The following is a 26,659-nucleotide window of genomic DNA, read 5'->3' as shown; positions in this document are numbered from 1 at the left end:
CCTTTGGGGCTTTGCTAGCATATCCCCGCAAGGCCCCTTGGCTTTCCGATTGCCAACTTGACCCCATTCAAAAAGAAGAAGCAGCAGCAGCAGCAGACCGGCCTCAGCGACTCGAATGCCAGTATATTGGCAGGAGGAGCAGCCGTGGGGGGCCGGGACCTGCCTGGGCTGGGCCGTAGAATGTTAATTGATTCACCTGGCCTCCCTTTCACCCCTGCTGTCATCCGGGAGGGTCCTCGGAAGGAGAAGCCGTCAACATTACAGCTTGACATTTGAGTGAAACAGAGGAAAGCAGCAAGGTCGGCCTGGATTCCATTAATGGGCTATTAAACAAATGTCAAGCTGTCTCATCTTGCAGCTTCTTGGGGTGGGGGGCAGGGGGGGAGAGAAAACAGGGGATGCCTAGCTTGAAAGGTGAAACAGGAATGAGGAATTGATCTTAGACTAGGCCAGTGGTTCTCAACCTGGGGGTCAGGACCCCTTTGGGGATTGAATGACTCTTTCATAGGGGTCGCGGCAGGGCAAACAGCTTGTTCGGGGGGGGGATCCACACAACAGCCTTGTGGGGTAGATCAAGATAGAGCGTTCGTCTGTCTAGAGCAGCGGAAAAGAGCGAGATGGTGGGAGAAGAGGCAGAACTGAACTGAGAAACCCCGGGGAAAAACCAATTTATGTACAAACATGAACAATGGATCTTCATGTCATTGGTCAGTTTCGGTTTAATTTCTGTGAAAGAACCCTTGCATCATTTTATGGTTGGGGGTCACCACAACAGGAGGAACTGTATTAAAGGGTCGCGGCATTAGGAAGGTTGAGAACCACTGGACTAGGGGAACCGATGCTCCCGGCTCAGATTTTGGGCACCTGCAGCAACACTGGACATTACTAGGGCTCCATGTGGGCCTTGGAGATCTCCCACGATTGCAATTCATCTCCACAGAGGTGAGTTCCCTGGAGAAAATGGCTGCTTGGGAGGGAGGGGGGGGCTGTATGGCATTGCATGAGGGGTTCCTCGCAGCTGCTGGTGGGGGTGGGAGGCACTTTGTGGAAATGGGGAAGAGTTCTGAAATGTGATGCTTGTACATAGGATCATCAAGGGGGGATGGTCTGGCTTTTGGGCAAAAATCCTATGGTAGAATTAGCTTCTAACCATAGAGTTGTGCCCACAAAGCAGAGTGACTCCCTTCCCCCTCAATTCCCCCAACGTGCTGGTGTCACTTCTGGGTGATGCGGGAACATCATGTTTGGGGAGGGTTTAATGGGGGAGGGGAGGAGCATCCAGAGAGCTGCTGGGTCTGGAAACTCATGCCCTGTGTCACTCAAAGGTAACATTAGAGAGACCCACGGCATCTTCTGGGCATGGAGCTGGGCAGGTAGCTGTGCGTTTCCTGCATTGTGCAGGGAGTTGAACTAGATGACCCCGGAGGTCCCTTCCAACTCCATGATTCTATGATTCTAAGAAACAAACATCTAATAGCTAAGCTTCATAGTTCAGATTCCAAACCAAAAACAACCTGAGGTAAAGGTTCAATACATTCATGGCGGGTTTCTCCTCGATCAGTCACTGTACCAGTGATCCACAAGGATCTTTTAAAAAAGAAATGTGCTGTTTGGAGAGATTCCGGTGCATTGCAGGAATCCAGCCTATCAAATACCGATTGCTTAAAAAAAAAAAAAAAAGGCAAACAACGAATTATTCGCATCAATTACCTCCAGTATGCAAAGCAAGCAGGGTGTTGAGAGCGTCCCTCATCCGACAGATCCCTTTTGGGTTTTTCATTAACACAGAATCACAAAAAGCAGAGATGTTTAAAACTTTTGTGAAAAGGAAGTTCCAGCAACGGCAACAAAAATCACGGGCCTTCCAACAAGCACAAAGGGTGTTTATCGATGCCAAGACAGAGGACGCTCTTCCCTACTTCACCCTCCCCGTTAGCTTCATAAGGAGGACTTCAGGGGAGTCTCCACGGTCTTCTCGTCCCAATTTCGCCCTGGATCTTGTAGTTCTGAATTACCTGGTCTTGTTTCAGAACTGGAACAGATACATTAGGAATTCTCCAGCGTTCCATTCCTTAGTTGTGCTCTGAGCTCTATAGATGTGCAATTAGCCACAGTTTTCTGCATACTCTTACTCCTCGGTGATATCCGCTTCTTTTTCTTGGAGAGCCAGCATGGGGTCGTGGTTAAAAGTGGTGGACTTCTGATCTGGAGAACCGGGTTTGATTCCCCAATCCCGCCACGCGCAGCCAGCTGGGTGACCTTGGACTAATCCTAGTTCTCTTAGAGCTGTCTTTGCAGAGCAGTTCTCACAGAGCCCTCTCAGCCCCACCTACTTCGCAGGGTGTCTGTTGTGGGGAGATGACAGGAAAGATGTTTGTACGCTACTTTGGGACTCCTTCGGGTAGTGAAAAGTAGGGTATAAAAAACCAGCTCTTCTTTTTATCCTTCTTTTTTCTCTCTTTCTCTTTCATGGCAATCAAGATGGTGTCTGCACAGTTTCCAAGAGATGTCCCATGTGGTGGCAAGCACTGACCTCATCACTCTTAAGGTTGGCCCAAGTGCTATAGTGGCAGAGCGGTTGACCTCTGAAGGCCAAAGGGAGCTGTTCCGTAAAGCTGGGGGCCCTTTTCCGTACATTGGTGTAGTGCTTAAGAGTGGTAGGCTCTAATCTGGAGTGATTCCTCACTCATCCACATGCAGCCTGCTGGGTGACCTTGGGCTAGTCAGAGTTCTCTTGGGGCTGTTCTTGCAGAGCGGTTCCCTTAGAGAACTCTAAGCCTCACCTAGAACAAGGAGGAGGAGGATTGGTTCTTATATGCCGCTTTTCTCTACCTGAAGGAGTCTCAAAGGGGCTTACAATCACCTTCCCTTTCCTCTCCCCACAACAGACACCCTGTGAGGGAGGTGAGGCTGAGAGAACCCTGATATTACTGCTCGGTCAGAACAGCTTTATCAATGCCGTGGCAAGCCCAAGGTCACCTAGCTGGCTGCACTCCTAACCACTACAGCAAGCTGGCTCTCACAGTCTGCTGTGGAGAGAGGAAGGGAAAGGTCTTTGTAAGCCACTTTCAGACTCCTTTGGGTAATTAAAGCAAGGAATTAAAAAAAAAACAGCCCTTCCTCCTCCTCCTCCTCCTCCTCCTCCTTTATTGATGTTCTGGCGCTCGCTCCCCACTCTCCCCTGTAGGCTCAGGCCTCATCTTTCCCTTGGATCCATTCCAACCTTCTAAGCATTACCCTAAGGAGTCTCTAGAAGAACTGATTGTGCTAGGCAGCTAAATATGCATCTATTATCGAGCGTTGGCTTGGGGACAAGGTAGCAGCGGGTGGCGGGTGGCGTAGAAGAAATACTTTTCAGAAACTTGATTCCATCAAGCTTAACACCTGAAGCTCACTTATACCGAATCAGATCCTCAGATCGGTATTGTCTGCTCTGACTGGCCGCAGGTCTCTAGGCTCTCAGGTGGAGGCCTTCCACGTCACCTGTTGCCTGGTCCTCAGAACTGGAGATGCTGGGAATAGAACCCGGGACCTTCTGCGTACCAAGCAGAGGTTCTTCCACGGAGCCACGGGCCCTCCATAGCTATATGAAGATCACCAATCAAATGGCTTTGGAGGACATTCTTGGCTTTGGGGACTACCCATTGGCCGTTCCCGGGACAGAACGTTCCTCAACCAACTTTGGTGCCCTCCACCAACCCTAGCCGTTGCTTGTTGTCTGCCCTCCTAGTGTTCCGGGTGAGTTCACGCACGTTGTTTGACACAGCATTTGAACACTAAATAATAGAATAATGCCAGCATCCTTGATGAGTTTGCCCCAGATGGAAGCTGAAGGAGCTCCTTGCTGTGTTTGCTTACCCTTGCTTTTCTCCTTTGGAGCTTAATGCCTCCTTCTAAATCTTTTATAAATGGCTACATTATCTTTTTATCTCTCACCCGTGAAAGGCACAACTTTCTGAGCAATGCTCTCGCCATGGCCCCACGTTAGCCAAAAGCAAAGCACGCCCTCCCCCCCAGAAGAAGACACGTGATAGAGGAATTATTAAAGTTAAGTTCTGTGACCTCAACCTTGGCATAATTTTCATTTGAACATAGCAAAAAAGACGAAGAAGAAGACAAAGAAAGAAATTCACTTTAGCAACTTGCATCTGTTTCCCCTTGGCTGCAGGAGCCCTTCCGTTTATAACTGAGTCACAGTTTAACCAACTAAGCGGATTGCTCCTTGGGAAAGGGAATCTAGGACACCCCCTTCCTGAGGGCAAAAGAAGAGAGGAGGGCTTCGCTTTGAAGCATTCATGCAGTTGCTGGGGAACTATTTCGTAGCAGTATGGGCCTTCAACCACCTTCAACTCTTCCTTTTCGGTCCCTAACAAGCATCTCAAACCCAAGCTCAATTTGAGCCCAGTCAGTAGATTATCCAGTGACAAACCAAGGCCAAATGGAATGGAACCCTGTGACTTCAGGAAATGGCTTGGTTGTTTAGAAGAAGAAGTTGGTTCTTATATGCTGCTTTTCTCTTCCCAAAGCAGTCTCAAAGCAGCTTACATTTGTCTTTCCTCTCTCCACAACAGGCACTCTGTGAGGTGGGTGAGGCTAAGAGAGCCCTGATATTACTGAAGAAGAAGAGTTGGTTCTTATATGCCCCTTTTCTCTACCAGAAGGAGTCTCAATGGCCCATTATGCACGGCCGCCGAAACGGCGATTTCGGGTCACGTGGAAAACGCGGAGGGGGAAGACACGACGCATACCGGTTATGCACGGGGCGGGGCGCGACGGCGGCAAAACCCAGAGTAACCGATTATGCACGCGCCGATCCGGGCGCCGCTTCTGGTTGCGCCCCGCTCACCCGGAAGCTGCGCTTTCTTCCGCGTTTCACTGACGCGGCTTTTTCGGCGGCATGCACCGAAGCTGCAGCCGGTTGCAGCCGGCTCCGTGCGTTATCCGTGATTTTAGTCGCCGCCATTCCACCCCGAATGTGCGCTAAAACCCCCGTGCATAATGGGTCAATGCGGCTTACATTCACCTTCCCTTCTTCTCCCCACAACAGACACCCTGTGAGGGAGATGGGACTGAGAGAGCCCTGATATTACTGAAGAAGAAGAAGAGTTGGTTCTTATATGCCCCTTTTCTCTACCAGAAGGAGTCTCAATGTGGCTTACATTCACCTTCCCTTCTTCTCCCCACAACAGACACCCTGTGAGGGAGGTGAGGCTGAAAGAGCTCTGAGAGGACTGCTCTGTGAGACCAGCTCTACCAGGGCTGGGAGAGGTCACCCAGTTTGTCTGCCAATCAAGGGACACAAAGCATGTTCTTAAGTGCAAAGTAGTCAAAACCTGCCAAGTCATTCTTAGAGGCATGCTCCACAATTTCCCATAGTCTCATTCTAGTCTAAGCTCCTTCTTGTTACTTGTACATAATTTCACAAAAAGCGACATCATTATAAAGACAGGTTCAGCCCATGGGTTGTATAGTCTGTACATGATATATATAATTACTTTCATCTTGTAAAGTTAATAGTGCCAAATGGCTCAGGGTGGATCACCTCTAGACCCCAAAAATTCTAAGTCCATTACTGAGTGATTATTCTGCACAAAATGGTCCACCATGACATGGGTTCTAATTCTGGGTTTGTGCCCATTGTTTGGCAGACAAACGGGAAGCCAAAAATGAGCCTGTTTCTACTTGCTCCCCCCCCCCCCGCCATGACCAAGATGGCTGTAAAACTGGGTAAGCATATTTTGTACTATATATTTTGGAGCACACTTTAATAATCATTTTAGCATGGATGTTGATGTAGCTGTTGTATATTTTGCTTAGTAGGTCACTGCAGTAACCGCAGGAGAATTTGTGAAGGGGAAGCCTTTTGTTTCTTTGTAAGCAGAACTGAGGGGATCTGTTGTTTCACGTTTCAAAACCATTTTGTTCTGTAGCCGTTGGAATACCTTGTTTATATACTTTTCGTGAAGGAGTCACTGATGAAGTTCTGAAAACATTTGTTTACTGGTCTGTGTTTTGATTCATTAAAAGACTTGGAGGTATTCTGCATGGAGCCAAATAAAACAGTTAAAAAAACAACCAGTTTAGACCGCTTTATTATATTACAATCGTTGTTCTGCATTGAATATAGTCTGTTGAAAAACTACGTTGCAATGCTCTCTGCATGGAACAATTCATAGCCCTGCCTCCTGTAGTTTTGCCATTGGAATACCTTGTTTATATACTTTTCGTGAAGGAGTCACTGATGAAGTTCTGAAGCACGAAAACGTTTGTTTACTGGTCTGTGTTTTGATTCATTAAAAGACTTAGAGAAGCTGGTCGTTCATCGGGTTCATTCCTTTGGTTTGCAGATTCCAGCAGGCTGCCGAGTCCCTTGCTGTTGTTAACCTCCTTGCTTTGGCAGGCAGAGGGGGAAAGAGGACGCTGCAGCTCCAGCTGGGCCACTAGATGTAGTTTGATGGCCGTGTTTGGCCTGGTGGCTCATAAGCAGCCCGGCCTGGTCTACAAACCCTGTTGGGTGCATGTAGCAATGCCTGAATTTGTTCCAGGGGAAACTCAGAGCAGGTAACGCCCTGTATCTTTAAAGCACACTGCACAGAAATGGAAATGTCAACACACATCCAATGACTATGCAGTTTGGGGGCAGAGGGATATGTCTTTACTCAGGGCTTGTGTTACAGCTGCGAACACAGGAAGCTCCCATAAACTGCGTTTAGGTCTATCCAAGTCAACATTGTCTAGTCTCGAATGGCGTGCTGGAGAAGCAACAACTGGAGAAAAATTAAAAAGGAAAGAACTGTATGCTTTAAACAGAGGAGGCCTTGTTTATTTCTTTTCTCCTGGGATGCACCCCCCACAACCCTCCCACTGGTTACCAAGCACTGCCTGCCCGAGCACTGCCTGTTCAGAGTCTCAGGTAGAGCGCCCTTTCCCATCACCTGCTCCCTGCTCCTTCCACCTGGAGGAGCCAGCGGCTGAACCTGAGACCTTCTGCAATGCCAAGCAGATGCTCCACCCCGGAGACTCCTTAGATGTGGGGTGTGCAGAGCACCATGACCCACGACTGGAATGATGAACGGGCCAGCTAATCTGAGTCTGCTGTTTTGAAGAGCTCAAGTGGTCAATCAGTGCCTGAAGAGAGCTTTTTTTAAAAAAAGAAAGATGTTCCATTCATATTCGAGGGTCCTTGACTTGGGCCTTGTTTCATTTTGATCCAGGTGATTGTGCAATCAGCAGCTCTGTCCTTTTTGAAAGGCAGGGCTGGGGGCCATTTATGATATGCTGAAAAGATGCTTCGGCTTGAGATGGTGTGAAGAGGGGCATCGACACCCGCCCCCGCAAAAAGTTCCTGGCTCTTGATTAAGGTAACCAGATTTTAAGATTGGTAAAGAGGGACACCAACCTCCAGAAGAGGCCTGGAGTTCTGGAATCACCTTGAGATTCATTGAGATTTATTTATTGTAACCTTGAGATTTATTGGTCCAGAGTTAAAGGCACAATCAGTAATACTGGTTTTATGGACATTCAGTAATTATTTCAACTAGTAGTTCTTGTATAGGTTTCCCTTTATTAAGAGACTAGCTTCAAAGTCCATTTATGGAAAATGGGTTTGAAAGGGGATAAGGGGTAAGGGAAGAAGAGCGCCCCCCCCCCCCGCAGCTTATCTGGCAGGTCCTGGCAGCTGGAGCTGCAGAGGTGGCCTGGCAGTGAGCAGGGCCAGTGAAGAGTTGCCCATGGGTCAGGGAAGGTGCAAGCTGTTCCCAGGCGAAGGGGCGGCAGAGAGGCCCCACCAGCAGCCCAGTGGGCTGAGAGCCACCCCTGGGCCCGGGAACAGCTCGCACCACGTCTGTGGTGGGACATTTTAACAATGTGCTGGAAAACGGGACTCTGGGCACACGAGAATCTGGACCCATGGTCACCTTACTCTTGATGCCAATGCAGAAAAAGAAGGAAAACTGGGTTTTATACCCTGCTCTTTCACTACCCAAAGGAGTCTCAAAGCAGCTTGCAATTGGCTTTCCTTCCTCTCCCCACAACAGGCAACCTGTGGGGTGGGTGAGGCTGAGAGAGCCCTGATGTTACCGCTCGGTCAGAACAACTTTATCAGTGCCGTAGCGAGCCCAAGGTCACCCAGCTGGCTGCATGTGGAGGAGTGGGGTATCAGCTCATCAGATTAGAACCACTACACCAGATTAACCTCTACACTGTGCTGGCTCTCCCCTTGAAAGAGGCCCCATTTTCTGCCCTCTGGGGACAGTTCCTACATGCTAAAGCAGATTTGGATAGATTTGGTATGACATTTCTACCAATCTATTATTTTCCCATCGTTGCAGCAAATTTATTGTGACCCCATACGACAAGGCTAGTCAAACCGACTCTCCAGATTTCATGGACAACAATTCCCATGAGATTCTGCCAAGATCTGGAGAGCTACATTTTGGCCACCCCTGCCACGGGGTATTCAATGCAAGAGTCATCCAGGTCATGCAGCTGACCCTATGTCACGACCCTGGATTTCCTTGGAAGTCTCTCATCCAAGTACTAACCAGAGGAGACCCTGCTTAACTTCTGAGATCTAACAAGATGAGCCTATCAAAACCAAGCCAGGGCGGTCTTTTTGCATCTAACTCTATGCAATAATAATTTTAAAAGTCCCATAGACAGCATCTCCAATAGGAAGAGCTGCCCAAGTGAGATGTCTTCAGGACCATCCTGCATCAATGGAGGCAGATCATGGACAGATTTAGTATCCGCCATGACTGTTGTGTGACTTCTGAATGGGAGAACTCTTGGTCCCTGTAGTCATGCCTGCCAGATGGTGTCCCTCCAGCCCCTCTGAGAGCCACCTCCGTAGTGGCAGCTGCCAACCAGAAGGGTCTGGTATGGGTGTGTGGGAGGGGAAGGGAGGAGCACAGAGGACCAGTGCCGCTTCTTCCTTGCACTCACGGTTTCCACCCACGGGCCCTGGGAGACAGATACCCTCTCAGCTGCTTCCACTGGATCTGCGCCACGTTCTGTAGGGAACCAGATGGGCTTGTTCCGTGTGTTGGACATGCTCCACAAAGAACTGCAGGGAGGACGATTTGAAAATCCCACCCAACCCCCCAGTCCTTCCCCACCGGATCCTCTACGTCAGGGGTAGTCAACCTGTGGTCCTCCAGATAGGTTGACTACCCCTGACCTAGGTCCTCAGAGCCTTTAGCACTCTGGTTTTGGACTCATTTTCCCCTTTAACAGATATTCAGTTGGTCTTGGCATTCTTTCCCTTCTGGAACATCATCTTCCCTTCACCCTTCTTGCTTTGTGCACCAAGTCGTTTTCCCCTCCCTACAAGTTGAAGGAGCCTCTCCAATAGGCAGGGATCCTGACCTTGTCTGCGTGATATCTTGTTTTGCTGTTTTCACCCTCCCTGTTGGAGCCAGCTCAGTTATTATTACAGTATGGTAGTGAAATGAGCTCTTGAGATGTTCCCATTCATCCCTGTGTAGCTGCTTCAAATACCAAGGACTCCCCTGGAGAACAAAGAACTAGAGATCGTTGGCTGAAGGTAAGGAGGGCAAGCAGGGAGAGAAGTTGCATCAGGAGCTCTGGGGGAAGGTTTTCCAACAAATACAGGTGATGCTGGTATCTGTCCAGTCACCCATGGACTCTGCAGAGCAGGACTTTCCAGCTTCCCCCATCTTGCTGCTACCCACTGAGCCCCCTGACATTTCATTGTTTGGGGTGGGGTCAGCAGATCCTCTGGAAAAGCTTAGAGCCCTAGAGGGTAAAAGGAGATAGTCGGGGGGAATCAACAGCACTTCTTCCGCAATCAGAAGCATTGTTGCGTTGGTGGAACTGCAAGGCTAGATATGTATCATGCCTTTTATAGTCATCTCCTGACTCCATGCAAAGCCCTAGAATTCTCTTAACTTGTCAATCATGGAATCGTAGAGTTGGAAGGGACCGCCAGGGTCATCTAGTCGAACTCCCTGCACAATGCAGGGAATTCTCAACCACCTGCCCAGATGATGCCCCCCCCCCAAAAAAAAATCAGAATTCACTTTCTGGTCCCAAAGTGGCAATCAGCATTTCCCTGGGCATGCAAGAAAGGGCCACAAGAGCCAAGCACCAACACAATCCCATCTGCTCACCCACTCGCAGTCTGCCTAAGTTCACAGTATCAGCATTTCTGTCAGCATTTCTGCTATCTAGCCCCTGCTAAAAGCCTTCCAGAGAAGGAGAACCCACCACCTCCCGAGGAAGCCTGTACCACTGAGGAACCGCTCTAACTGTCCGGAACTTCTTCCGGATGTTTAGCCGAACGTTCTTTTGAATTCATTCCAACCCATTGGTTCTGGTCCAACCCTCTGGAGCAACAGAAAATGACTCTGCTCCATGTGACAGCTTTTCAAGTATCAACCCCCCCCCCCCATCATACCAATTAAGTGCCATCAAATCACAGGAGACTTATGACTGACAACATGTGGTGGAGTGGGGAATCAAACCCGATTCTCCAGATCAGACGCTGCCACTCTTCACCATGACACCACGGATAACCATGCAGCATGCACCGCAATCCATTCCGGCACAAATGACCGGCTCCTTTCCCAGCACCCCTGCCTAGGTTGGCATGGGCCAAAACCTTCCAGGTTACTATTAGGAATGGGGAGCAGGGTGCCCATCCTGTAGGCCAGGGGTAGTCAACCTGTGGTCCTCCAGATGTCCATGGACTACAATTCCCATGAGCCCCTGCCAGCAAACGCTGGCAGGGGCTCATGGGAATTGTAGTCCATGGACATCTGGAGGACCACGGGTTGACTACCCCTGCTGTAGGCCACCCCATCCTCTACCGCCCATTGAGATCCAGGCAAAAAGGCCAGAAGGGAAACCTAAGCCGCCATGAATCCATCTTCAGTACAGGCAAGGAAAGGGCCAAAGGCATCATTTTCTGCGTGAAGCCCTCCTCACAATCGTACTGGTAAAAAAAAAAAAGTTAATGTTAACCCCAGGGGAAGAGGAAATGTATTATTATAACTTCTGTATTTAGCAAATTTCTGTGCCACCTCTCCAGGGAACCTGCCCAGGGAACCTCCAGGGAACCTCCATTCTTCTGCCCAAAGGTTGCTTTACAAAGTAAAAAAAAGGAAAACAGGATTCTTATTGAACTTTATGTTGATTTCTGATGTGTGGCTCAGCCAGCCAAGGGAGGATTGTGTCCAGAGCAACCTTTCTCATCTTCTTTACTGGTGAGAAACCCCGGAAACATTCTTCAGGCTCCAGAAGCAGTGCGGTTGTGCAGAATATGGTTGGAAAGCGGAGCTGTGGACATGCCCACCCAAGGTTCCTCCCCTTCTCACCCCCCTCCAGGCCCATCACTGGCTGTTTTGGGAAGGGGGGCAGGTTAACATATGGTCATATCACCCTTTAAATTTTAAGACTTTTAAAAATATATATATATTAAAAATTAATTAGCCGCTGCCAATTCAGGAAACCCTTCAAGGGCCATCAAGAAATCCCAGGGTTTCACGAACCCTTGATTGAGAAAGCCTGGTCCCGAGTAATGCCCAGGAGGAAAAGTACTTCAAGTGGAAAAGTACTTGAAGATCCATCAGCCAAAAGGATTTGAAATATGCACAGTCATCATGTCGTTGCAGACAAGGAAGCGCCTTGGAAATCAGAGCACCAGACTGACTGCTGGGGGAAACTGGGAGTGAGGACAGACCATAGAATCATAGAGTTGGAAGGGGCCCTACAGGCCATCTAGTCCAACCCCCTGCTCAACGCAGGATCGGCCCAAAGCATCCTAAAGCCTAAAGCATTCTAAACCATGAAGCTATCTCTGGAATGATCTAAAATGAGGTGTTCTGAAATGGGTGCCACCACTAGAAAAGCCCTGCCTGAGATCTTTGGTAATCTGTGGTGCCATGTGTCACCTGATTTATTTGTTTATTTTGCTGCAGTGCAGCCAAAACATTCCTGTAGCAGCACCGACTTGAGCAGTTGTGTTATTCCATGCCGGAATAAGGAGGCAGTGGCAGATGAGGCCAAGCTGAGGTGCTCTGTCCTTTATACTCTGCTTCAATCTGGCTACAGATTTCTATGGAGTCAGTAGTGCCATGTCAAGCGACTTACAGTCACCAAACAGCTTATTCTTCTGCAAAGAATAATTTCCTTCTCTGTTGCTCTCCTTCCCACTTGGGATCCCACCCCCCCATCCCTTTTGGCTTCTTGCCTTATTCATGAATCATAGAATCATAGAATCATAGAATCATAGAATCATAGAATCATAGAATCATAGAATCATAGAATCATAGAGTTGGAAGGGGCCATACAGGCCATCTAGTCCAACCCCCTGCTCAACGCAGGATCAGCCCAAAGCATCCTAAAGCATCCAAGAAAAGTGTGCATCCAACCTTTGCTTGAAGACTGCCAGTGAGGGGGAACTCACCACCTCCTTAGGCAGCCTATTCCACTGCTGAACCACTCTGACTGTGAAAACTTTTTTCCTGATATCTAGCCTATATCATTGTACTTGTAGATTAAACCCACTACTGTGTGTCCTTCCCTCTGCAGCCAACAGAAACAGCATCCTGCCCTCCTCCAAGTGATAACCTTTCAAATACTTAGAGGGCTATCATGTCCCCTCTCAACCTCCTTTTCTCCAGGCTGAACATTCCCAAGTCCCTCAACCTATCTTCATAGGGCTTGGTCCCTTGGCCCCAGATCATCTTCGTCGCTCTCCTCTGTACCCTTTCAATTTTATCTACGTCCTTCTTGAAGTGAGGCCTCCAGAACTGCACACAGTACTCCAGGTGTGGTCTGACGAGTTCAGTATACAGTGCAGCCTTTCTTATATAATGTGTGAAAAAGTTCTAATATGGGATTAAAAAAAATTTTTTTTTGTTAAGTTGTAAGGACAGAGTCTAGCGCATGATTTTTACAAGGTCTCCAGGAGTTGGTTTCAGCCGCAAGGCAGAAAGCCCAGTGCGGCTTACCATGCCACCTAGCAGGGATTTGAAGAACTGTTATTTGCTCAGAAAGAGCTCAAGGAAAAGATCAAGTTTGGCATTTGCCTTTGCTGTCTGCGGACATCGAAAGGCGCCGGGAGGGAACCGGGAGGGATGAGTCACGGAAGAGGAAAACATTTCCAAATCAGAAAAAACAACAACATTCAGATCAAAATAAGGTGCCCAATTCTGCCCAGAGCAGCCTTTGTCTTTCTCTTGCTCGTTACCATCTCTCAGATTAATCCAAAGGGGCGGCCAAACTGTTAGCAGTCCAGATGTCCATGGACTACAATTCCCATGAGTCCCTGCCAGAAACACCTGGAGATTTAGGGGTGGCAACTGGGGAGGGCAGGGAGCTCAGTGGGGTACGGTGCCTCGGAGTCCCCCCTCCGAAGCCTCCATTCTCTCCAAGCAAACTGATCTCTGTGGCCTGGAGATGAGCTGTAATTCTGGAGGGTCCCCAGGTCCCACCTGCAGGCTGGCAGCCCTAATCTTAAAGCATGTTATTTGAGTTTGCATTCAAGTTCACAGGAAGCTGGCTTCTCTCAAGGGTGGAACATGGCAGCGAAAGCATGCGTTGGGTCATGCGAAGGTAAATGGAGCCCCCTGGCAAAAAAATGCATTCACTCAGAGAAGATGTATTAATAACACCCTAAAGCCAGGGCAGGCAAAACTGTATCTCTCCCGAGGTTCATGGACTACAATTACCATGATCCCCTGCCAACATGCTGACAGTGGCTCATGGTAATTGTAGTCCACGGACATCTGGAGAGCCGCAATTTGGCCACCCTGGCCCGAAATTGTGAGCTGTTTTATTTTCGAACATTGATCAGATTCCCCCACTCACTCTCTCTCTCTCTCTCTCTCTCTCTCTCTCTCTCGCACACACACACACACACACACACACTCAAAGTACAAAAAATATCTCTGTCCTACCCTACAATGATATGTTTTAATGCCTGCCTCATCTCTCTTTTCTCTTGGACGGCAAAGCTCCCCAGAAGACAACTTTGTGGCCTCTCTAGCAAAAAGATCGTTTTGATTCATTTGCTTCCCTAAACCTAGCCTCGCTCTGAATTCCAAAAGGCCTGCCTGCCTCCCTCCCAGCAGCAAAGGTGACATTGCTCCAAGGTCGTTATCGAAGCAAAGGAGTCCCGAGGCTCAAAACGGCCTGCAAAAATTATTTTGAAGAGGCTCTGAAGCACGGCTTTCTAAGGATGGAGGGACATTCGAAGGGACCCACGGGACAGGAGGAAAGGGGAGGCGGAGAGGCCTGGAAGAACTGGATTGGCGCCGATGCATTTGCATGCTGAGCATTTGGAAATTAGTTCATTTCAAACGGCCAAACCAATCAATGCAGCCCGAAAGCTGTTATTGTAACCTCCCCAGTGGGAAGACGCACTTGGGTTTGCGATGCGTTTCCAACCTGTCCTCCGAGCTTCGCTTCTGTGCTCCCATATTGATTTCCTGACTCATTTCACGCGTTTCTCCGAAATCTTGGCAGCCCTGAATGTGTCTCGAGCACGTTCCGAGGCGCAACGTCTCCCTCTAAGGCCACCAGTTGGGGCCTGTCTAGCCTTGGTGCTGCCGGCGCCACCGAGTTCTTGCTGACGTCATGCCCCGGGGGGAATCGGCCCGTGCATTTAGGGGACAAAGCAGCAATTAGACGGCAGGTTTGCTAGAAGGCTGTTGACTTGTTGCTGTAGCATTTATGCACACCCTCTTCAAGAAGTATGGAAGCACAGGCCTAATTAAAAGCACATAAATAGTACCGCCAAAGCCGGTGGGATTTCTTTACAATCTTTCGCGTGAGTCATGCATTCGCCTGCCTTAATGAACCACATGCATCAGGACTGGAGTTCACCTTCAAGGTCCCACCAACCCATTCGTTTTTGGGGCGGTGCCACCCCAAGTGACTTAGGTCACCGCTTCCCCCCAAAAAAATGCCCACTGGCCTGAGCACTAGGGTTGCCAACCTCCAGGGAGCGCCCAGACTGTTTCCGCACTAGCAATATCCTACGGATTTGCATTTTTAAAGGTTCGGCTTTTTTTGTCCGTCTAAGCGCTAAAATTTGCTTCTTCTGGCGCAGTCCCGAATTGCCCCTTCACTTGCTCTGCAGCAAAGGAAAGTCCAGAAAACCCAATTTCATCTTTTCAGGCAGGGTCTAACGGGGTCTATGTCGGGGCCACCCATTGTGGTAATGCATGCAATCGGGTTTGTCCTTCAGCCTGCCATTTTGGAGTTATTTGGGCACATCCCTTTCCTTGTCACTGTCCTCCCTCCCCCCCTCTCCCCTCCCCCCTCAGTTCCAAAAAATCTGCCTTTTAAAAAAAGAGGGTGATCTCATTACAATGCTGTATCCAAGTGTTTTTAAAAAGCAGTCTTGCAGTCTTACACAGCAGCTCACACAGAATCTTATCCATGGTTCCTCTATATATTTGTGAAACAGCCTGGGGGTGGAACGTGTCCAGCTGTCCAAGTTGGAATAGGGCCAATCAGGGTGCAGCCAGCAAAGCTGCCTGCACCCTGATTAGCCCTGCCCCTGCAGCTCCCACCCTCCGTTCCTGGATTCTAGCCTCTTTGCTCTCAGATGCGCCTCAGTGCCTGGAGCCAGCAGCAGGTAAGGGGAGAAGGCCCTGGGCAAAGGGTCGTGGTGGAGGCTGTTAATGAGGGCCTCCCGGCCTGCTGACTGCCTGCTAAGGAGCTCTGTCCTGGGCCTGCTAACAAGCTGGCCAGCCCCTGTCCACCCCACTTGGTCCAGCTGCAAGTTGCGGCCCAAAACCACCTTCAGCTGCCTGGCCAGGGATCAGGGGAGAGGACCCTTTCAAGGCCCGTTCTTAGGAAGCTTTGAAGCTAGTAATGTTATAACATGGTTAAAAAAAACCTTTCAGGACACTTTGGGGAGAAGAGGGGAGACAATCACGGGTGCAGAATGGTGGAATTAAGGGGTACAAGGACAGAGGTGCAAGCAGGCACCATTTTGCAAAACAACCCACATTTTTTTGAAAAGGGGAAGGGAGCAAAGCATGATGGGAGGCTGCCTCTGTCAGCCTCAGTGCAGAAAGCATGTTGTGAATTTCAGCCTGGGACATAAGGGGAGGAAAAGCCAAATGCAGAAATGCTACAGTTGACTTGCAGCACCTAAAGGAAATCCAATGCGAGGCTAAGACAAGGTATGTCTTCTAATGCAGAAACGGTCCTGGAGAGCTCCCAGTATTCCAAGTGATTGCTATATGACCAAGCTCGGTTCCTCTGGAGAAAATGGCTGTTTTGCAGGGTGGACTCCATGGCTGAGATCCCTCCCCTCCCCAAACCCTTCCCCATCCAGACTCCACCCTCCCTCCCAAATCTCCAGGAATTTCCCAACCCAGAACTGGCAGCCTTGCTAAATTCTCCTGACAAAAGCACATTCATTGGCCCATGCCAAGTCTGAAATCAGGACCCTCTCTTAGAGATCCGTGGGTTTGGATGTACACTCCCATGCCAGCCAAAGTCAATCCAATGCTTGAGACTAAAGCTTCCTTCCTTTACTTGGGGTAGTGGTTAAGAGCAATGGCTTCTAATCTGGAGAGCTGGGCTTGCTTCCCCTCTCCTCCACATGCAGCCAGCTGGGTGGCCTTGGCCATGTCACAGTTCTCTTGAAGCTGTTCTCACAGAACAGTTCTGTCAGAGCTCTCTCAGCCCCACCTACCTCACCAGGCATCTGTTGTGGGAAGAGGAAAGGAAGGTGATTGTAAGGTGCTTTGAGACACATGATGCCTGATTGTTGACCTTGGGCCAGTCCTCTGGGACTCTCTCAGCCCCACCTGGCCAACAAGGTCCCAGCATAGTATGATGGTTTAAAGCAGCAGTTTCTAATTTGGCGAGCTGGGTTTGATTCCCTGCTCCTCCTCATGCAGCCAGCCGGGTGACCTTGGGCTCATCACAGCTGTGATAGCACTGCTCTTACCGAGCAGTATCAGAGCTTTCTCAGCCTCCCCTCCCTCACAGGGTGTCTGTTGTGGGGAGAGGAAAGGGAAGGCGAATGGAAGCCGCTTTGAGACTACCTCTGGTTGAGAAAATCAGCATATAAGAACCAACTCTTCTTCTCCTTCTTGGTTTTGACAAACGCTACCATCCCTTCTGCAACCTCCCCCCCCCCCCCCCGCGCACACTTATTTAGACACACTATAGACATGCAGGCTCCAATTCCTTGCTCTGCCTTGAACACTCTCCAGGCAACGTTGCGCTAGCGATGCATACTCAACGGAACCTCTATCTCACTGTGGGGATCCAAGGGAGGGGAGGAGAGGGAGGTAAGTCAGAGTCACTTGGGGGCCCCGCCAGGGAGAAACGTGGGGTACAAAAGAAGTGCCTAAGAGAAACTGTTAATGGTTGCAACCTCTCCAAGAAAGGAGAAAGCTGTCAGGTGCTGTAGGGCCCCACTGGACAGGAAAGCGGGGCGTGAATATTGAAAGACAGAGAGAGCTGCCTGCAGAGGGTGTGGAGCCCCCCTTCTGGAAAAATTGAGGAAACCCATTTTATTCCATGCAGAGAGTTTCTAAAATTCAGTCGAACCATTTGATTCGAGTTCAGTGACAACATCGGGGCCGGCAAGAGTTTCAGGGGATGAGTTTAATGTCTGCTTTTACTCTGCTCATGCCTGACGAAGGGAGGTCTGGCACTCAAAAGCTTTGGAGAGCCAGTGTGGTGTAGAATTCCCCTCTCCTCCACATGCAGCCATATGGGTGACCTCGGGATTAGTCACAGCTCTGTTAGAGCTGTTATCTTAGAGCAGTTCTGTCAGAGCTCTCTATGCCCCCGCCTACCTTAGAGATTTCTGTCGTGGGGAGAGGAAGGGAAGGCAATAGTGAGCCATGTTGAGACTCATTCGGTCTGTGAAAAGCGGGGTATAAAAACTAATTCCTTTTCTTCTTCCTCCTTTTCTTCCCTGAAACTCTCAGATGCTCCTGAATGTGAATCTTAACTATTTGATTCCTGGGAGTCTTAATGATTGAGCGGGAATTAAGATCGCTCAGTTGTTGGGATGGTCTGTTTTTGAGGGTCATTTCTGATGGGATGTGGCCAAAAGATTTGCGTGAGCTGGTATTTTATAGCATGTCTATCGTTATAATAAAATATAGTATATAGGGGTGTGTGGTTTTTTTGGTACGTTGTTTCTTGTATTTGAAGAAGAAAGGCAAACTCATTCAAAGAGCTCAAGCAAAAACAGATCAAGACGAGCAGCCATGTTAGCCTGCCCGGAGCGGCAGAAAAGAGCAAGAGTCCTGTAGTTTCTTAAAGGCTAACACCGTTTGTAGCAAGGGAGGCGCTTTTATGAGTCACTGTGATCTGAAGAAGTGAGCAGTGGATCATGAAAGCTCCTTCCCTGCCTCGAATTATGTCAGTCCTTAAGGTGTTCCTGGACTCTTGCTTGGTTCTTTGAAAGATCCAGGTAAAATGTTCTAATCATTAAAAAAAAAAGAAAAAAAAAAGGATGACATTTAGGGAGAAAAGCAAGTCGTGTGGTTGGTGCATTCCTTCAAGTAAAGGATGATGCAATGCCTCTTTGCACGAAGCACACCAACTCAGACCCATAGGGCCACAGAACCATAAAGCAGATAGGTCAATTCCTTCTGTCTGCATTCCTGCTGTCTGTTCTGCAGATATCCCTTTATTGCCCAGACTGCTATTATTGGGGCCTTCCTTCCTTCCTTCCTTCCTTCCTTCCTTCCTTCCTTCCTTCCTTCCTTCCTTCCTTCCTTCCTTCCTTCCTTCCTTCCTTCCTTCCTTCCTTCCTTCCTTCCTTCCTTCCTTCCCTCCCTCCCTTCCCTTCCCTTCCCTTCCCTTCCCTTCCCTTCCCTTCCCTTCCCTTCCCTTCCCTTCCCTTCCCTTCCCTTCCCTTCCCTTCCCTTCCCTTCCCTCCTTCCTCCCAGTTGCCTTCTCTCCATCTGCTCTTTCGCCAGCCACCATGAAGGCAACATCTGCTAGCTAGAATGGCCTATCCAGATTTTCCCACCATAATACGGATTTCTTTAACAATACAGGTGGCCTTTTCCTTTCTTACAGCAAGAAACCTCATGTAGACTTCATTATGAAGAAGAAGAAGAGTTGTTTTCATGCCCCACTTTTCACAACCCGAATGAGCCTCAAAGTGGCTTATGATCGCCTTCCCTTCCTCTCCCCACAACAGATGCTCTGTGAGACAGGTGAGGCTGAGAGAGCTCTGAGAAAATGGTGTCTGGCCCAAGGTCACCCAGCTGGCTGCGTGTGGAGGAGTAAGGAAGCAAACCCGGTTCTCCAGATTAGAGGTCACAGCTCCTGACCACCACAGCACGGTGGCTCTGCAAGCCGCCTTTCCCCCTTTCCCTTGGGCACAGGCAGCTCCCGCCAGCCTTTCTGACACAGCTCAGCAAGAGGGGCTCCCTGGTAGAGCATCTGCCTTGCATGCAGAAGGTCGCAGGCTCAATCCCTGGCATCTCCGGTTACATGAGGACAAGGTGGCCGGTGCTGTGAAAGTCCTCTCTCTGGCAGAGTTGCTGGAAAGCCACCACCAGGCAGAAGGGACAAACCTGACCTTGAAAGCCCAAAGGTCTAAAGGTAAAGGTATCCCCTGTGCAAGCACCAGGTTATGTCTGACCCTTGGGGTGACGCCCTCCAGCGTTTTCATGGCAGACTCAATACAGGGTGGTTTGCCAGTGCCTTCCCAAGTCATTACCGTTTACCCCCCAGCAAGCTGGGTACTCATTTTACCGACCTCAGAAGAATGGAAGGCTGAGTCAGCCTTGAGACACCTGCTGGGTTCAAACTCCCAGCCTCATGGTCAGGGCTTGAGACACCATGTCGGCTTTACCACTCTGCACCACAAGGCTCTCCCAAAGGTCTAATTAAGTGCAAAGCAGCTTCCTGGCTTAGTACAGAGACAGTTTCCCTGCCTCTCTGCCTACCTGACAAGACCATGATGGTGTCCTGCTTTTGCCTACTGAAGAGTATACTTCTTTAGGACCTCCCCCTAGGAGTAAGCCCCATTGAATAAGCCTGAGTAGGGCTTTCTGTATACCTGCTTAGAAGAAAAAGAGTTGGGTTTTATGCCTCGCTTTTCACTACCCAAAGGAGTCTCAAAGCACTTACAGTCATCTTCCTTTTGCACTACCCACAACAGATACCCTGTGAAGTAGGTGAGGCTGAGAGAGCTTCTGATGGGACTGCTCTGTGAGAACAGCACTATTAGGGTTGTGACTAGCCCAAGGTCACCCAGCTGGCTGCATCGAACCCAGCTGGCCAGATGAGAAGCTGCTGTTCTTAACCACTACACTGCACTGGCTCCCTGTGAGAAACACAGGCTCATTTCCAGGGCAATCCTAAACAGCATAACAAAAATCGACCCTGGAACTAGTGATTGAATATTTTTGTCCCCTAGCAAGGGCCTAGAAGTCAAGAACAAAACATTTTGACTGAAAAAGAAGTGTAGTATAATGAACATATTCCCATGTGCCTTTAGCCCATCGCTTACGTTAGCGACCCCCAACCTGTGGGCCACGGACCACATGTGGTCCTTCGACTAATTGGAGGTGGGCCCCGAAGGACGCCTTCTCCCCCCCTCCGGCCCTTTACTTCATCCCCCCCAGCCCTTTACAACACACTTCATTGTTGTGGTGTGTCTGTATCTTATTTTGAAGGGATGTTTAAACATTACCATAGCGATCAGAGAGCGTTAGGGCAGTGGTTGAGAGTAGAGGAGTTAACTAACCCCCCCACCGGGCCTCAGTAAAAGGCGTTGAGTGGTTCCCGGTGAGTGGTCCCCGGCGTTGAGTGGTCCCTGGTGATAAAAATGTTGGGGACCACTGGCTTACGTGTTTGTGGAGAACCTGCTGTCAAAGGCCTTTCTCATTATGTTTTAGATGGCCCTCTATATATGGAACCAAGGACAAAATTCATAACTAGATTTCTATTGGGACAAAATTTGCACACTGAGACAGATAAACTGGTCTTTCTGTGATCGGTTACTAATCTTTTGTTTGGTAATAATGTGCCATTGTTCGCATCAGCTGCAAGGAACAGCCCGGTCAAATTGACTCTATCAGAGAATTAATATTTTTAACCTTTTACTGCTTGGTATTTACTGGGATCTCATTTATTTCCATGACTTTGTTGATAGGGGTTCTTTTATTTGTTTGATCAGATATTGATTTTAACAGTACATATTGTGTACATATTGCCTTTGGCCATAAACAATAAAATCTACATGACTAGTAATTAATAAGTTGAGTTGGTTCCCAGTAAGACTGCTTAAGATATTCCAGGATATTGCAGCAATATTGCAGAATTGGGAATGGCTAGCACTTGAAGGCAGGGTTGCCAGCCTTCAGATAGTGGCTGGAGATCTCCTGGGATTACGACTGCTCTTTTGGCCACAGAGATTGAGTCCCCTGGGGGAAATGCCTTGCTTGGAAAAGGGACCTTGGGGAATTTTACCTCCCCCTCCCCAACCCCTCCCCTCCTCAGGCTCCATCCCCCCCCCCAAAAAAAAATCTCCAGGAATTTTCTGACCCAGAGCTGATAACCCGTGGGGGGGGGGGCAGGGAAGGCCTACTTTAGCAATGCAGAGAATTTCCATTTCAGGTGATAAAGATGACTTTAAAAAACAACAACACCCTTCTCTTGGCATGATTTGTTCCAGTATGGGCAGTCTTGTAGAGCAGGGGTAGTCAACTGGTGGTCCTCCAGATGTTCATGGACTACAATTCCCATGAGCCCCTGCCAGCACAGCTGACAGGGGCTCATGGGAATTGTAGTCCATGAACCTCTGGAGGACCACCGGTTGGCTACCCCTGTTGTAGAGGGAGCAGCACAAGGATCTCCTCTCTCTACCCGGCTGGTAGCCCAGATCCAAGAAACTAAACAGCAAGGGCATTCTGGAGGACAGAGAGGGCTGGAGGGATAAAGACGCAGGCCTTCCTGGTCTCTGCAGCATATTATATGCCACCCCATGTCAAGCTGGTATAAGAGGGTGGTCCTGAGTCTTAGACTGCCACCACCCACCAATAGTTCACTCCGCTGTAGCCGCATAGGGTTAGATCACGCTCGACTTCTATAGCAATCTCCTTAGAAAACTCTCCCCATTGATGTGGTTCAAGCAGACTGCCTGCAGCCAAAGGGCTCAGAACAATGTAATGATTGCGGGAAGGGGGAGAGGAATCTCAATACATCCCTCCTTCTTCTCTTCTAAGCCCCATGCCTCTCCTTTAATTGGATTCCCCCATCACCTCTGTACATGGGGAAGGTACTTGCACTCATGCAAAATGGGAGGAACTTGTGATTCCTGCAACCCCCCCCCCAGCTGCAGTTCCCCCTCCCAAACTATATTCCATGAGATTGCCAAGAAGAGTAGTTGGTCTTTATACCCCACCTTTCTCTGCCTGAAGGAGTCTCAAAGCAGCACAACCAACACCCTGTGAGGTAGGTGAGGCTGAGACATTGCAAATATTAATGAACAAACGAGGATGGTTACTTTGTTGTAGGACCATTTAATGTTATTTATGCCACTGAGGAAATTGTATTGAAAACGTGTAATTGACCAGTCCAGGTTTTGACACTGGCTCTCTGTATTGCACGGAATAAAGAAGACATTTGTTTCATCGCCGTACAGTCACCCGGCTATCAGTCTTCTCTGACCTTCTGCTTTCCACAATCGCTGACAAGCTGCCTTCTATATTATAAGTTCTGAGTTGGCCTGATTTTCTAGGGATATTTATTGCAGTACATGATGACCTGCCCCTTTGTTTTGGACCTGTTCCACCACTGGTGTTCTAAATGCATTTAACCAGAAACCGCTCACAAGGGGTTCCCAGTAAGACTGCTTAAGATATTCCAGGATATTGCAGCAATATTGCAGAATTGGGAATGGCTAGAACTTGAAGGCAGGGTTGCCAGCCTTCAGATAGTGGCTGGAGATCTCCTGGGATTACGACTGCTCTTTTGGCCACAGAGACCGAGTCCCCTGGAGAAAATGCCCTGCTCGGAATCGGGAACCTGGGGTGTTATACCTTCCCCTCCCCAACCCCTCCCCTCCTCAGGCTCCATCCCCTCCAAACAATCTCCGGGAATTTTCTGACTCAGAGCTGGTAACCTGGGGGAGGGCAGGGAAGTCCCACTTTAGCAATGCAGAGAATTTCCATTTCAGGTGATAAAGATGACTTAAAAAAAACCCTTCTCTTGGCATGATCTGTTCCAGTATGGGCAGTCTTGTAGAGCAGGGGTAGTCAACCTGTGGTCCTCCAGATGTTCATGGACTACAATTCCCATGAGCCACTGCCAGCATTTGCTGGCATGGGCTCATGGGAATTGTAGTCCATGAACATCTGGAGGACCACCGGTTGACTACCCCTGTTGTAGAGGGAGCAGCACAAGGATCTCCTCTCTGTACCCGGCTGGTAGCCCAGATCCAAGAAACTAAACAGCAAGGGCATTCTGGAGGACAGAGAGGGCTGGAGGGATAAAGACGCAGGCCTTCCTGGTCTCTGCAGCATATTATATGCGACCCCATGTCAAGCTGGTATAAGAGGGTGGTCCTGAGTCTTAGACTGCCACCACCCACCAACAGTTCACTCTGCTGTAGCCGCATAGGGTTAGATCACGCTCGACTTCTATAGCAATCTCCTTAGAAAACTCTCCCCATTAATGTGGTTCAAGCAGACTGCCTGCAGCTAAAGGGCTCAGAACAATGTAATGATTGCGGGAAGGGGGAGAGGAATCTCAATACATCCCTCCTTCTTCTCTTCTAAGCCCCATGCCTCTCCTTTAATTCACTTTCCAACGGGAAAGCCTCACCCTCCCTTTCCCAGCACACACAGGAGAATCAAATAGACCATAAACTGTGTCTGACACAGTAAATAGCATCATCATACATTTTGGGGTGCAAAGGGCATCCGTAGCAGAGCATAATAAACAATAATGGTGAGCCTAATAGGATAATAGGTCCCGGGGAGAACGCCACACCGCCTTGGATGACTTGCAGGAAAAGAAAAAAGAAATCACTGCAAGAGGATCGGTGACCTTCAAAGCGAGTCTCGAAACACCAGTCAGTGGAAGAGCATTGTAGAAAAAAAAATTGCACTGTAATGGTACAGTAGAAGCAGAAGCCCTCTGGAAGGAAAGCTGGAAGGGTGAAGTCATAGAACAGCCCCATGACTTGCATTTTGCTTCTCGATTATTGGACTATGTTCCCTGCCTCTGAATAACCAGAGAACATCCATTAAAAGACAAACGCTAGCCAAGGCAGACCACAAGAAGGCTCTTTCCCTAATGGGCGTCCTTGAAGCTCTTACTGCAGCGTTCGCCGACAACCAATTCATAAAGATAATGTGTAGCTGTGCCCCAGGTATAAACCAAATGCAAACCAGGTTTTGAATGGGTTGAACTAGCACCCTCTCCCCGCCAATGACCCAGAGCAAGGATACTGATCTGAGGCTGATGTCCTATAGATGCTGAGTTCTTTCCAGAAGTCCAATTCCTAGGGGGTCCTCGTTCACTTAGAGAGTAACTCACTAGTGGAACCCATTGCTCCAGGTTGGAGTAGAGCCTACGCTAGTCTTTAAAGGGCATGCAACAAATTAACGGAAGGTTATATCAAAACCCCTAACATATTCAGAGGCAGTGACCCTTTAAATACATGTGCGTGTGTGTGCATGTGTGTGTGGGAAAACACTGAAAGGAGGATTTGGCTTCCATGACCTGCTTTGTAGGACTTCTAGGAACATCTGTTGTGTTACGCTGTGAAACAGAATCATGGAATCCTAGCGTTGAAGGGACCCTATAGGCCATCTAGTCCAACCCTCCTGCTCAATGCAGGATCAGCCTAATGCACCCATGATAAGAATCTGTCTGGCCACTGCTTGGAGACCCCCGGTAATGCTAGATGAGATGGGCGTGATCCAACACAGGTGCTTGTACAATGGTTTGCAGCTGGTTTATGTTTATGGTCATGATTCAAAAGGACGTGGTTGTGTTCCGTCCTGTTATAAAATACACGGCACAGGTCTGTTCCATCTCATTTGACTAACCTTTTCTACAATATCCCTCTCTCCTTTTGCAATTCTGCGGGGATCCTTACAAAAGGCCAATCAGTGGCTAAGAAAATATCTGCTTAGACAGAACAGAATCGTGGAAGTTCAGCAGCCAACTCTATGCTTCACATAAGCTTTCCGGGCTGCCCTCTACCGAGAGTGAGATTCCGCACCCACCACGACCACCGCACTTCACATAAAAGTTTTACATTTCAGACAACTCAACGCAATACGCGGCAGAGAGGAGAACAAGACGCGAAATGTGCAAAAAGGAACAATTAATTACATCAGTGACTCAGCTCGATACTCTGGGCTGGGCTTCTTCCAATCTCTCAGGCAGCAAGTTTTCCCATCTCAAATTCGCCTTACATGACATAGAAATTCTTTCCAAAACAGCATCAACGCCGAGGGGAAGGGAACGAAAACACGTCGCCCGCCCAAACACTCACCAGCTACCACCCTCTGCACCACATGCCCTTTTGTGACAAAATCCAAGGCTCCCCGAGAATTCCTCCCCAACCGCAAAGTAACATGGTGGTTTTTCCTTACCTCCTAAAGCTTGTTTCATTACAAATTCCATGGTGATGGCTTTAGATTCCTGTCCACCGGATCAGTTCTCACATGCAAGTCAGAGCCAGACAAGTTCTCAAGCAGCTGCCTGCAGCTGAATTCAGGAGGCAAAAAAAAAAAAATTCACATTAGGGCTGCCTTCTTTTGGAACCCGGATCCCGCAATGTGCCTTATCGCATCAGCTCTCCTTGTCCTCTCAGCAGCCTATTGGATGGCTTCCCCCACCCCTCCGTTCACCCAGAACCTGAAGTTACTTGCTAATGTTTTGGACAGCTAGATGGCATGGTGTATTCTTTAAGACTGTGTAGTATGATCATTAGGGAGTAAGAAGAAAAGGAGCAATCTATCACTGACAGACTGTCATGGGATAGCGCTGAATTAATGGGGAACTATTCCTGGACTCGGGCACCGTTCACTCTGAATCTTTCAGCAGAAGATTAAGCATTGTAACGAACCAAAAGCTGTGCCTTCATTTGCCGTTTAAATAGATGGCGGCATCCAATGGAATTTTCTAAGCCCCCCCCCCTTCATTTTTATACTGGGCCATTGGGAAGGGGCTATTTGGTTCAACATGAAATCCGTGGAGTTTCAACCAGCGCTCCCCTGCAAAAGGTTAAACATTGCTGACTTTGCAGGGATTTTCCAGAGGAGGGGCGATGGAGCTCTAGCAATAGGGAGGGGCAGCACTGGGGGGCATTTGAAGGTTGAAGCACTTGAGCACCGCGAATTCTCAGCAGTCGGCTTTGCGGTCAGTACCGCCTAACGGCCAACCCCCATGCGGGGGTTATTGAGCGGCAAAGTTGCCCCCGTCAAATCTCAGGCATGTTACAAGGAAGGGAACTGAGTGCCAATTGACTATCGAGAGACCTTTGAGATCATGTATGCCAGAAGCGCCGAAGGCTAGACTGCTGGAATCACCTCTGAAAAAACAAGATCAACTTCTCAAAAAGTCACAGGGAAGTTTCTCGGGGATTTGGTGCAATGGTTGCGAATCCTGACATTGGCTCCAACTGCAGCATAGGCTTTCCGATGGAGGCAACGACAATAAGGATATTGAT

The 26,659-nt window shown here is 48.9% G+C and overlaps 1 protein-coding gene across 2 annotated transcripts in view; it reads right to left on the bottom strand.

The window, feature by feature from the left end:
• CPLX1 (complexin 1) overlaps positions 1-26,659 on the bottom strand; it is a 180,826-nt gene that overhangs the window by 138,928 nt on the left and 15,239 nt on the right. For both annotated transcript variants that reach the window (XM_077345591.1, XM_077345589.1), the window contains exon 2: positions 25,581-25,695. In XM_077345591.1, the coding sequence (XP_077201706.1) occupies positions 25,581-25,611 (31 nt within the window). In that variant the 5' untranslated portion in view covers positions 25,612-25,695. The remainder of the gene's footprint in view (positions 1-25,580; positions 25,696-26,659) is intronic.

Source organism: Paroedura picta, chromosome 7 (assembly GCF_049243985.1).
Source record: "Paroedura picta isolate Pp20150507F chromosome 7, Ppicta_v3.0, whole genome shotgun sequence".
Taxonomy (NCBI): Eukaryota; Metazoa; Chordata; class Lepidosauria; order Squamata; family Gekkonidae; genus Paroedura; species Paroedura picta.
This window is presented reverse-complemented; position numbering and strand designations above follow the sequence as displayed.